A 13289-nucleotide genomic window follows, 5' to 3' on the forward strand; every position below is an offset into this window, starting at 1 on the left:
GATTGTGACCTTGGGAGGGCTGTTGGCAATAGACACCACGTGATGCTTCGACTCTTTTATTCTGTAGAGAGGATCAACCTTTGATGATAAATGTTGAGTTTTTAGAGTCACGTTTCACGTCATTTCGAGGAGGGTCTCTCTTTATCTCGGCATTTCTTTGAATGGATGAGATAGAATGAACAGAGCACGTGACTTTTCTTTGGAATAGATGTGACTAAGTTTTGTTGAAAGCATCAGGCGGAAGTTGTTGCGGCGCGCGGCGGGACGGCCGGGATGTAAATGATCTCCAGGACAGACGTGAGGCGGCTCGTGCTCGTGATCCTGAAGGCTGGAGGAGCGCACGCTGCTGTCATCACCGGATCGCAGGGAGGGAGCGAGCGGCGCGCGTCACAGCAGGACAGCAGCAGCGGCAGTTTGAGGGCGCTCAGCCAGCGGCGGGCACGGACGAACTAAGGTAGGAGATGTGATGACCGGACCATCCCGCTCGGTTACGGGAGACATACTGCGGGAAACCGGCTTTCTGTTTTTGTGCATTCGTGCCAGTTGCAGCCTCAGTCTGGCTGCGCGTAATTGCCGTTTTTTGCGCATTTTAGCCCATTTGAGCCCTGTTTGGTGCTCTAATTGTTGATGCATTTGGTCAGTTTGGGGGAGGTGGAGCTGTTTTTGACTGAAGTCGTATGGAAACGTGCACGCGACCAGGTAATAGAGTTCTGCTTCCACTGTTGGATCAGTGGGATTGTTTCGTTGAGACGCCTTGACTTTTTTTCTTGGAACAACAGTTTAATGAAGCAGCTTGGTCGCACTGAAGGCTCAGGTGTGCAGAATTAGCTCAGGTAGCCCCGCGGCCGCTGCAGGTGAGTTCTAGGAAGCGCCGTCATTCCCACTCATTTATTTATGTGTCACCTGAGCGCAAAAGTGACGCAAAGCGCAGACACAGAAGCGCATCGTTCACTTTAGGTGACGAGATCCTTTTGTTGGTCAATGCATGTTATAATAAACTAAACCTGCTGATCTAGTTTTGTATAGATCATACTACGGTCATCACTGTGAAACCTCTGATTTATGAAAGAATTCATGATGACAAATATGCGCCAAAGCTGTTCCTGCCTATAGAATCCTCTGAAAAGCAGCACAACTGCTAAGCAAAGAGGATTCTGTCAACTCTCCTCATGTATCATGAAGTGTCATGTTGCAGGCATGACCTCAAACTCATCATGGGTGTTTTATGCTGTCACGTTTCTCATGATTTGATTCAGAACTCAGAAAGTAGAGTTATTCAAACGTGTGAACATAGACGTCTTTTAGTGCAGTTAACAGTCAAAAGTGTCTTCCTGCGGTTCAGCTGCAGAAGATGTTCAGATGTTTTGGTGGTTTGTGTAAAAACGTTGTTTTCTGCCCCGTTAATGTACATAAATCCTTCTGCAGCACAGAATTTCTTCAGTGTCTTTTATCTGATGCTGCTGACCTGAAGAAAATAGAATTTATATGGTTTATTGTTTGACTCTGAACATTTATCTTATTTCTATATTATACAGGAACTCTCACTGTAAAACTTAAATAATCCTAAAAAGTTTTGTTAGTCAAGTCAACTTTATTTATAAAGCGCTTTTAAAGCAGCAGAAGCTGACCAAAGTGCTTAACAACGCAGGATAAAAACAACAACAACAAACTAAAACGAACGGCATAAAATCAATAAATTAAATAAAAATTAATAAAACCAATACAATTGTTAAGTAAACATTTTAAAGTTTCCATGGTTTGAACAAAGCAGTTTGTCCTCTTCCAGTTCAAGTGGATTCAAAATAATGTAGGACAAAAACTATGAACTGGAAAGTCCATATTTGACAAGCATTTTGACTGACAGGCTGAAATGAAACGCAGTAAGCGCGATGGAGAAATGCAGTGCAGATGCAGAAACTCTTCAGGCTGCCTGCAGCTCAGGAAGTTAAAGACAGGTAGACTCTGGCAGAATCACAGACATTTGTGGAAAATCATGTAGAACTTCTGTTTAATCTTTTTTGAAGTTCCATCAGTGGATGAAAATGAACACTGTGCAGATTTTGTTGTATGGCGTCCTGCTCTGACAGCAATTTTACGTGCCGACTACCTCTTAGTGTTTATAAAGTCGTCTTTGTATTTGCTGAAGATCTGATTCAAAAATAATTTAAAAAAAGCGAAATCTCTGTTATTCAAAGCCTTCTGTATTTAAAGATGTTTATCTTATTTTTATAATTCCATAACACGGCGTTTTGCGCGTTGTGGCTGCATGCTTCAGACGCCTCCATCTCCACCGACCCTCCTGTTGGCCAAAGAGTGTGTGGTCATTAAATCAGCTGGAGCAGTGGAGCCGAACGGCAGAAAAAGCCTGTGGAGGAGAAGATCATTCTGGCTCTAGTACTTGTTTTACAGGTGGGTTAGCTGCTGTCCTAAAAGATGAAAAGCCTTTTTTCCCCCCGTTGGGGTGAACCGCTCCTGATTCTTATGGATTCATGGTGTTGTGGTTCTGATAACGGTAAACAGTAACCTGAGATTCCCTGAAGAAGCACAGCTGAGTTTTTAGTTCCCGCTGGGAGAAGATGGGAATTAGATGTTTAGGAGACGGCTTCACATCTGCATCTCTAGTGGGACCGATCCTGGTTGCTGTGTGTTCTTAAACGCGGAGCTACCGGTAAGATGTGAGAGAGATGGAGCAGGAGGGGAGGAAGGAGGAATGAAGAACGGCATGCGGTGGAACCACTGAGAGGGGGGATGAGGATGGGCCTTCTGCTGCAGGGAAGTTAAATGCCGGGTTCTGATCTTTCAATCAGAAAAGACTCTGGACTGTCAGCGGCTGGCCAAGCAGCAGACACGGAGGACAAATGGGTTCCAACAGGTTTCTTTAGCGGTCCTCTGACACATGTCACTGTTCCTGTGCTTTCAGGTTCAAATAAGCCCAGAAACAACTTTGACATAATGAAGGATTGAGATTTCTCCGGATTTCCAGAGAATATTCATTTGAAGTTTATATAAGTAAACCAATATTTATGATCAATTAAATAAAAGAATTGAATGTAAACTTTGCAGATTTTCCAAGAAGCCTGTAGAAATGTGAATTTCTGTTCAACCTGGCTTCTTTAGGATCTCGTTAAACGTCCTGCTGGTGGACCACACAGGCTGCCATGACAGTAATGAATGCTGCTCTGTCTCCACAATAACCTAATAGATGCTACAGACTGATGGTACAGGACTCCATTAGCCCAGCGACTCACCTGAGCCAGCTTTACCTGTGTCTTTGCACGTGAGGCTAAAAGCTGTGATCCTCCTGCAGCACAAACGCGGTCCATGCGACGGATGCTGCAGCCTGTCAATCACCTGCAGCTGCACTTCCTGTGAGTTGTCAGACAAACGCAGGACGGACGGCGCTGACCCGTCACCAGAGGCCGGGTCTGTGCTTGTTGTGCCTTCTAAAGCGTTTTGTAACGGGGTGCTGAGGCGCAGCGGCTTGCACTGCCCCCATCCTGTTCTGGATAATTAGTGTCTCCTCAGGTTTTGGGTTAGCCCCCCCCCCCCCCCCCCCCCACCCACACACACACACACCACTACTGTCAGCCCCTCCACCATCAAAGCAGAGATGGGTGATGTCTTTACTCAAAGGGCGCCGCTGCCTTGGCGTGCGTCTTACACTCTACTGTTTGCAGTCATCTAAGGGGGGGGGGGGGGGCTGGAGTTCTGCTGAGGTGGGAGCTTTCCTGACAATGAAAAAAATAACAAAAACTGACTTCAACATGAATTCAAAAATGCTATCCTGACAGTGAAAAGCCTTTGGTTTAGCAGCAGTCTTTAATGAGAACGTCTTTACTATTAATGCTGTTTCACCCCCCCCCCCCCCCCCCCCCTCCAAAAAAAATCCCTTTCTATTTGCGTTCTTCATTTTGTTTCCCTTCAGTCACTAGTTGAGGGTCTCAAACCCTCCGGACCTCCTCAACATTCGGTTCAGGTCCACGATCCAAACACTGTGGTCCTGTGATGAATTCGCTATGCAGAGCAAGGTGTTCAGCGTCCCATTGAGCTGGAAATGATGACATCAGAGGATTGGGGGGGGTCACCCCTCCCTGGTTGTTTCAGACATCTGCTAATTTGTCTGTGACCTCTGTGCTAATGACAGACGGCGTTTCATGGGAGCCAATGGGGAGCTGAAGCACCTTCGTGTAGATTTGGCTGCAGCCTGAGACGACCCCCCCCCCCCCCCCACTGGAGAGGGATTCCTTTAAGGTTAAAGGCAGTCAGACACAATTGCTTTGTAATCAATAATATCGAGTGCTGTAAGCCTGGAGATGCAGCCGTGTGGGCTGACGGGTCTCTTTGGACAAAACACAATGAGCCAAGATATTCCTCCTGGCTCTACTTTGCCTTAATCACATTTGACTGTCGGATTAGGAATTGGACCTACGCTCATTACCCAGATGTGGATCTCAGCTGCTGTTCGTGCCGCTTGCTGGGCCGTTCGTGTCTCTAACATCACCGTTTCTGCAGTAACCCGTCTCCTAAATGTTTGGGACTTAAAGTGAGCTGATGGATCTTTATGTATTTATTGCTTTTTAAAAACCTTTTCCATAACTGATAGAAACAAATGATGCTATTTTCCAAGATACTTAATCACTATTGAGATCGTGCACTGCTGGCTGTCTGGTCTCCCTGTGCCTTAAAAATACGGGGTGGTGTCAGGAAGGGCATCCGGCATACAACCCTCAGCCAAACCAACTGTGCCAATCAGTGAAAGCCGATTGGCTGAGGCGACCGCTGACGGGGTGATCAACAATTCGTGGCTTTTGTAACTTTGACAACTGACTTTAAAAGGTGTGAAAATGTTCATTGAACTAAACAAAGTGAACATTTTATAGTTCCTTCTGAAATTGGGAAAGCGTGTCAGTTGGAGAAAACTTGGTCACATCTTTGTTTCTCTTTTGAAGACGTTTCAGATGCGGGTTCAGGTGGATGACTGATTGTTGGACGACCTGCTCTACCGCCTGAGCTAAACTGCCGCCCGGATCATCCGGATGATATTTGTTCTCCACCATCATCTTCTTCAGCGTTTCAGGAGATTTTCCGGCCGCTTTTGAGTCAGCTGATTTCTGCATGCGGGGGCACAAACTGGGGTTCAGAAACCGCTGCTTTTTTAATGTTATTTATCAGCCGACAGGACGGCGTGCTCTTCACCTCCGCTCCATATGACACAAATGTCTCATCCAGTCTTGAGCTGAGCTTTTGTGAACCGGAAGAGTCACGAGACTGAAAAAAAATCAACCAATACGTGAAACCTCAATTATTGAAACATGAATAAGCAGGGGAACACTGCATAATGAAGAAAAATCTGTTTTGTTGCCACAAAAAACTAAATTATTGGAGAAAATTGGTAAGTGGAAAAAAAAATTCTTCCAAAAGGTTCTGGACTGGTGAGGATTGACCCTTCAACACTAAATAACAGGGTCTTTTTGACCCACTATAGGTTTTTGATCGTTCATGCGATGACAGTGAGTCAGCTGACCCTTTGGTCCTGCTTAACCGCCTCTTCCACCGCCGCTCCATTGATTGTGTCACCAATTCACCACTCTAAAGTGTCTTGCTGGGGTTGGTGGGGATCGAGCCGCCGACACTTTGGTCATTAGCCCACCTGCTTAACCGCCTCTTCCACTGCTGCTCCGTTGATCACCAATTCACCACTCTAAAGTGTCTTTTGTACACTACAGAATCTGTTAGATGTTCATTCATTAAACCAACAGTTAAGGAGTCACAAGAATGTAAACATTGGAGAAATTTAGTTTTTTTATAAATGAAAAACATTTCACTTTTAAGGTTCTAGCTTCTGCAGTGTTTGGTATCATCTTTTGGTCATACAGTCTGCAAACAAGAAAATGATTTCAATTCCAGCTTGTGAAAGCTGCAGCCCAAAGCGGTTGTTGGTTGAGAATCGTGATTGGCAGCTCTCACCTTTCCATTCTTCTGCAGCCACATTGTTAATGCCTTGATTGTAGTGGTACTTCTTTTCTGGCACATGGACGTCTGCGTGAATGCTCACACACTGGTCCTGTATGTAAAACCTTTAAATGGAACTAATTAGCCCGCCACTTGCAGTAGCATTATTTCAAGTGGTGCTAAGAACACAATAGTGGAATTAGGAATATGTATTTAAGAGTGGAACAGCTGGAACACTGCAGGCTCGCACATTCATATCAACATGGTCACAAAGAACATGCTTCCTCTCGGGTTATTTTTTCATGCAGATAACTTCATTCAGGCATTTACTATCTTCTGCTGCAGCGTCAAAACGAAACAAAGGTTTTCCAAGGCCGTGGAGTCAAATTGACTGTTCCGGCTCCAGATATGGAGTGATGACATTTAAAAAGCTTGGAAGCCCATTGTTTTTCCAGAAATGATGTTCTTTTGGCAACACCCAACTTGCAGTAAACAATGTGGTCTAATAATTTTTTGGTTAACAGCTTGGCCAGCCGTGCTGACACTTTTCTGGTGGCTTTTAAAGACCAGATTGTTGAACAAACATAATCAGCCTGTAGGAGCATCACAATACTCCATGTGTACAAGCTCACATCCTAAACATGATTATTAATTACATTAGAAACAATACGGCGCTGTATAGATCACGGAAAAAGACAAAAGATTCTTACGGGAGAATCATTGGAAGTTATTCTCATGAAAAAATAAACAAAATACTTTTGACTTGGTTTAAATTAGTCCATCGTCCCACAATAGTTATTTAAATGAAACCATCATGGAAAGTGAAGGTGACAGTGGTGCCTGTGGTAATTGGAGCACTGGGGGCAGTAACCCCCAAGCTGGAGGAGTGGCTACAACAGATACCTGGAAAGACCTCAGACCTCTCAGTCCAGAAAAGAACAGGAACAGCTAAGATACTGCAGGACCCTCAAGCTCCCAGGCCTCTGGTAGAGGACCCGAGAGCAACGATCATAAAAACAAACAAGCTTGCAGACGAATTCCACTGAAATGAAATTTGACTTAAATACTGAAAACACACCGGAGCTGACCCCTCTTGATGAGAGACAAGCGGCAAGAATTGGGGAATCCCTTAAGTGGAGTGGTGACTGAGGCGCAGGGGGACACCGACGCGCCAGATGCACCGGGTGACACCCCCCCAAAAGCTCCAACAGGACGGCTGGAGGAAGTGGGAACCGGCTCATCAGCCACTCGTCCTCGTTTGCCAGCAAGTCTTCTTGCTGTCTAAAGATGCGTTCACTCCGAATTCTTCCATTTGCCACATCTTCTAAGAGCGCAAGATCAGCCATTGTGCGTCATTACGCATTGTGATGGGGCATTTTATTTCCATCCATTTAATTACATCTGACAAGCTACAGATGTCGGTAATAATCGACGTGGAAATGGGAAATTGATCAGCAAATGTAATTTCTTGTTGCTTTCTGAATGGTTGAGACATACGCCATACATTGTTTTATCAAAAATAAAACAAACTAAAGGCATATGCATGAATACCATAATTTTGTAGCTTATGAAGGAATATTTTAATGTGAAAACAACTTTCCCCAGTGGACAATTAATGCATCTCTCTCTATCTATCCATCCATCTGTCTGTCTGCACCTATATCTGCTCCGCCAGACGGACACATTAACGAGAATATCAGTTTTGTACATTATTTCGTTCTGTTAACTATATTATTTATGAGGATGAATTGCACAACATGCCAATATTGCAGAACATATTTCACTTTTCTTTTTGCAAATAAGTGTTCATTTGAATTTCTGTTGTAATTTCGTTTGATTTTTTTTGTTTGTTTCACTGCTGATCGATCAAACGGCTGTTGGTGTAGCTGTTAATTGTAAGACTTGCTTTGTTAAGTCTTCATGTTATTTCTGAGAGGCAGTATTGTCATTTTCACTTTCACGTGTTTCTTCCATCTGCCGACGGCGTCGCCGTTTCTCATTTCACCCGTTTTTGTGCGTACGCCTGGGTCAGAGCGAGAAGGACCGCACATTTTCCCGTCAAGTTTGCTTTTTATAAATCTCAATTATTGCGTAGAGAGTGGCGTACGCCTTCTTTTGTGCGTACGCAACCTTTATAAATGAGGCCCCTGGCGTCTGCACACGTGGACATCACATTGTGGATTTTATTTTCACTGTAGTACATTTCTGATTATCTTGGGCCCTGTGACTAGGGAAAAAACAGCATATCAAACAGGAACTCGGGTCTGAAGAGGTCAAAAAGGTGAATCCGTGTGGATCGTTGTTAGCATCTTCTGAGAAAAACATCTGTAGCTGAGAAGGCCAAAAAAGGAAAAGGTCATTGAGTTGGGAGGCATCTGCAGAATTTTGAATCCTTTACAGCAGGAGGGGGGGTGCAGGAGGAGTCATGCAGAAAACAGGAAACAAGGATCCAAATGAAAACAAATGCGTCTTTGGAAACGAAAAGTCATGCAAAGCTAATATGACAAATACACAGATGTGCATATGTGCAATAAACTATTACAAACCAATTCTGACCTCACATTCCGCTCACCTGTAGAGTTCAGGTGCTCTGTCAGAGTTTAATCTTCTGGATGTTGTACATATTTAACAGCACCTGAAGCGAGGCAAAGCCAAAACTGTATCCAATCTTTTTACCCATAATTGTTTTTGAGGTTTTTTTTTTTAGCTATTAGGTATTTGGAGGATAAGCAATCCTGTGTCTGCACAGTTTCCACAATGACATGAGGCACTGTGGGCCCCAGGAAGAGGAGAACCAAGATAACCTTTCAATTCTGAAATTGGGACTGAATGAGTTTGCAGACCACTGCCTCCTCGCTGGAGGAGATGAGAGTGAAAAGAAGCAAAAACAAAGCAGAAGGTGGAGATGAAAGTCAGCCTGGCTGCTCCGTTCTGAGCTGCTCTCCAGAAGAAACCATCAGTGCTGTGACGATGTCAACCAATGACAATCTAACAACTCAAAATGTCGTTCTTAGTTTTATAGATGGAACTGCTAGAACTGAAATTACAGGTCATTGTTTTTTACCATGACAACAGTTTTGACAAACATCCTGATTATAATTATGTGTGGTAAAAAGCAGAAACTTATCAACCAAAACACCGTCTTTGTCACCCTCCCCCAAAAAAGTGACTTGAAGCCAACTGTCAGGACACACCCCTTCCCCCACCTGCAGGCAGCCTTGTCAGGTAGATTGGTTGATCAGCTTCACCTGTGTTGCAGCCTTTAAGCAATCATTGCCCATCCCCAGCTGGTCAGTGACAGAAAGTCTCCAGTTCGCTGACTTGTTTGGATCACCGGCTCCTTGTTTTGTTTTCTACGCGGTGAGACTGATCACACACCAAATCCAAACGGAAGAAAAGGCTGAACTGTTTGGATTCTCTTCTTTTTTGAGCAAAGTTCAGATTCAGTCGGCTTGCCTCGTGGCCAAACAAAGACATGAAAAGACACACACCATGGGGCTTTCTCTTCTTTGTGTTTTACTGCATGTTCGAGGAGAAAGTTTTCCCTCGCCATTCTAATCTTTCCAGAGAAGAAAATCATCTTTAGCACTTTCCACATCCTGTATGTAAACTCCCAGGCATTGCCATATGTGGAGTTGTGGCTCCTTTAGCATCGTTGGGAAGCTACTTGGGGAAAACGTTAGTTTTGACGTTTGTAGACTTTAAACCGTTGGCGTGGAAAGCTCGCTGAAGTGGCGTTTTATTCTTCCACGTTTTTATTGGAATACTGTGAAAATTTAATACCTTAATCCTTGGCTCAAGCTGACCAAAAACTTTGCCGTAAATTCAATTCAATTTTATTTGTAGCCCAAATTCACAGCAACAGTCTCGATGGGCTTCGTATCGGTAATTGAAGAAGTAAAACATAAAATCACAAGGATCTTGAATACATAGAATTCAACAGGAAAATACTAAATTGAACTAACAAACTGACTAAACTAAACTGGCATCCCTGCCCTTAGACCGCCCCCCCTTTGCGGTAAATGAACATATCAGGAATGTGGGCGTGGTTAACAAAAACCCCCATTGCTCAGGAAATTCAAGTTTACTTTTGCCAGTTCAATTAAATTTGTTTTGCCTAAACAGCTGCTCGGCCAATGAGGGTGGGCTCAAAGGGGGTTATGGGGGTGTGGCGAGGGCGAGTAGCGCCTGCAGGCCATGCTAGCGCTTCTAGTTGTAATTTTTACTGTGTTAGGAGATCTGACCGTTCACATGGTGATCAGCAAGCACACTGAGACATGAGGACATGGCTAGACGGACGCGTTCATGTTTGAATCCATCACAGCAGCTGTTTGTCTGTTCTCAGGTGCAGGTGATGTCGTGGCTTGTGGGATTAGGTGGCAGGATGTCCGCTGCCAGACTCCTCCTTTTCCTCGTTTTGAATTCGATGTGTGAAGGTAAGTCCCCTAAATCTGAAAATCCACAAGCTTTTGCTCTGTAAAGCATGAATGTGTGAGATTTGTGAAGTCCCAGAAACAAAATATTTAGCTTTCTTTAATACATTAAAACATTTCTTTTCTAAAAATACAAAGCCAATCAGTCGTCATAGGCAGTGTTGGGGTCACTGTGAAAAATGTCTTTCATTACTCTTGGTGAAAAAAAAATTTTTTTTTTGGATTAGTACCTTTGTTTTCTTTAATTTTCAAATTGTTTTTTGGCAAAAATCCTAAATAAGAAAACTAAACACATTTTTTTCACTGACATTTTGCAATCCTAACTCCAGTTTATGTTCAATTCATTCGATATTCTTGTGATAAAGAGACTAGATGGGGCTCTTAAATGTATGCAATCACTGCAATTTGATCATGACGGCATGAACAGCTTTGACCTCTCTCTGTCTGAAGAAACATGAAAGAAAAGTTCTTTGAAGACTGAAATTCACGCTCCAGCAGATCAATGCACACGTTAGCGGTGCATGTTTCAGCTTTAAAAGCCTCTCATGAGAACGCGAAGGATATTTAGTGAGAGGGAGAGCTGCACGCGGTGCAAAGCCATGGAAACCGTTTCACGGTGACAGGCCAGAGGAGCGTTCGATCCTGCAGCATTGAAGCTGCCGGTAAACTTAATGAGCAACCGGCAAAACCTCTTTTCATCAGCTTTAAAGAGTTAATCATTGCTTTCTCTGCCCTTCAGCCTCTCGTGTTTTACTCCAGCGTTCTTTCTAGTCGGCATTTCCATTCTTACGATCTTTGATTTTTCTTTTCCGTTATTCCTGGCTAACCCATCAGCACTATTTCCTCCCTGATTCAGCAAACTGGGCTGATGATCACGGCTGTGATCTTTCTGCATTCCGCTGTCCACCTCATCCTGACTCACAGTAATTAGGCCACCGGTATAGACAGGAGCTTTTTAACCTTCATTACCTTCCATCCCATAATGCACAGCCCATGTTTTTGGCAGTTAAGAGCTGTGCTGACAAGCCGCGGATGAGCATCTTGTTCTGCTCAGATAGGCACACGGCTGAACAAAAAGCTATTCTTTTAAGGCAGCAATTCCCTCCATCAGGATCTCTGACATCAATGAAATCGGCCGGCTCCCAACCTATTTCAATGCGTCTATTGTCAACAACCCTGCTTGGCTGATCAAAGCCAAGCAGCTATGTTCCCTTATCTTCCTAAAAAGCTTCTGACATCAGATATCAGCTTGAGCCACGCTAACCATTTAACTCCTTCCTGTTCTGGGCGCATCTGTGCAACACAAACCCGTCTGCTCGGGATGCCCTTCATGTTGAAGACCCTCCATGCTTTAGATCAGTGTTTTTCAACCTTTTTTGAGCCATGGCACACTTTAACCTTGACAAAAATCCCGCGGCACACCAGCATCCCAAAAAAAAAAAAAGCAGAAATTCATGGTCTGTATTGATCGACAGCCCCCCCCCCCCCCCCCCCCGCAATCTCACGTGGATTTTTGTGATAATTGTGGCAGAAAAAGCAATAAGTTGCTGCTGTTTTTTCTAAGAGATGAAATAATAGTTAAATTGGAAAATTTAGAAACTGTTGGTTTGTTGTGGTTTCAAGACGTTTCACAAGGTCGACTCAGTATGCGCTGTCCCTTTAAGCCAATGCATCATGGGAGATGTAGTGTGAATACGGCAGAAAAAGGGCAGAAAGACTCGCGTCTCTGAGCTTCATTGTTTTGTTTACTTGTTCCACGGTCTGATACCGGATTCTGTGGAAAGCTACACCGCTAAAGACGAGCTTTAGCTGGTATTTTTGTTGGAACTGAGAGACTTTATGAGCAGAATTAAGAACAAGGAAGTGAAGACTTCTGATTGGTCAGACTGATGACATGTGATTAAGCCTTCAAGAATGATTGGCGGAGACAGTTAAAGGGGCGGGGACTTTTCCGCAAACTGCTATAGCTGCAGGTAAATCGCGGTACTGTCATAATTATCAAAATGTCTTCAATAGAATTAAATAAACACAAAGAAAAAGTAATTTTAAGATCTTTTATATTCCTAATTATTCAGTGTTTTATCAGGGCCTGTTTGGATGAACAAAGAGCTGAAATCCTGGAGATGGGAAATGTTGTTAGTGCAGTTAATGAGGGCAATTTCTCACGGCACACTTGACCATCTCCCACGGCACACTAGTGTGCCGCGGCACACTGGTTGAAAAACACTGCTTTAGAAGATGCTTTCTGGAAACCTGTGCTAACTATTTACCATCAGTGCATGATGGGCAGATGCTGCAATCATGTAGTTCTGTAAAGTAAAAGCACTGAAAGCACGTGCTTGAGGAGCCAGTACTCGCATCTCAACGCCGTGTCACACAGACACTACGTGCATTTTTCACGTATGAAATGTCGGTATTCCGTCATCCATACGTGATACATTCATGAGTGTCGTGTGTTCGTCACACGACAATGTGTGCAGAAGTCTGAGGGGTTCAGGTGACGGGTCTTTTTGTGAATTGGGTCAAAAGCTGTTTTGAAAGTTTTGGTCGGTTGACATATACGCAATTATTACATAAATCTTATGCAATTGAGCGTGATTTTTACAAGATGCACACAAAAACTTTGTGTCTGTCCACGACCGTTTCACGTTTGTCTAACGGACTTTTCACGCATGTTCCACAGATGTATAACTTTCACATCGCGTCTACGCCGCACATGTCGCATTCAAATGACGTAATTGATGCACGAATGACTAATGAACTGCGTATAAACAGCACAATAATCAAGCGAGGTACGTGCACGGTTTGAGTATTGTGACAGGAACAGAAATCGGCCAGTCTTTCATCCCTCCAGCAGTTTATAGTGAGTGGGGGTCTCCCGTTTCCCCCCGTCTGCATGGAAAG

At 43.9% G+C, this 13289-nt stretch overlaps 1 protein-coding gene across 4 annotated transcripts in view; it reads left to right on the forward strand.

The window, feature by feature from the left end:
- The first annotated feature begins 315 nt into the window (after positions 1 to 315).
- The window catches only part of cdh23 (cadherin-related 23), a 178772-nt gene continuing 165798 nt past the window's right edge, over positions 316 to 13289 (forward strand). For 3 of the 4 annotated variants that reach the window (XM_023963385.2, XM_078931958.1, XM_078931959.1), the window contains exons 1-2: positions 316 to 454; positions 10298 to 10388. In XM_023963385.2, the coding sequence (XP_023819153.1) occupies positions 10307 to 10388 (82 nt within the window). In that variant the 5' untranslated portion in view covers positions 316 to 454; positions 10298 to 10306. Of the gene's footprint in view, positions 455 to 9256; positions 9313 to 10297; positions 10389 to 13289 lie in introns of those variants that run through there. The other variant, XM_078931957.1, reaches the window with a different exon arrangement.

The sequence above is a fragment of the Oryzias latipes genome, chromosome 15, assembly GCF_053564925.1.
Source record: "Oryzias latipes strain Hd-rR chromosome 15, Olatipes_Hd-rR_3.1".
Classification (NCBI taxonomy): domain Eukaryota; kingdom Metazoa; phylum Chordata; class Actinopteri; order Beloniformes; family Adrianichthyidae; genus Oryzias; species Oryzias latipes.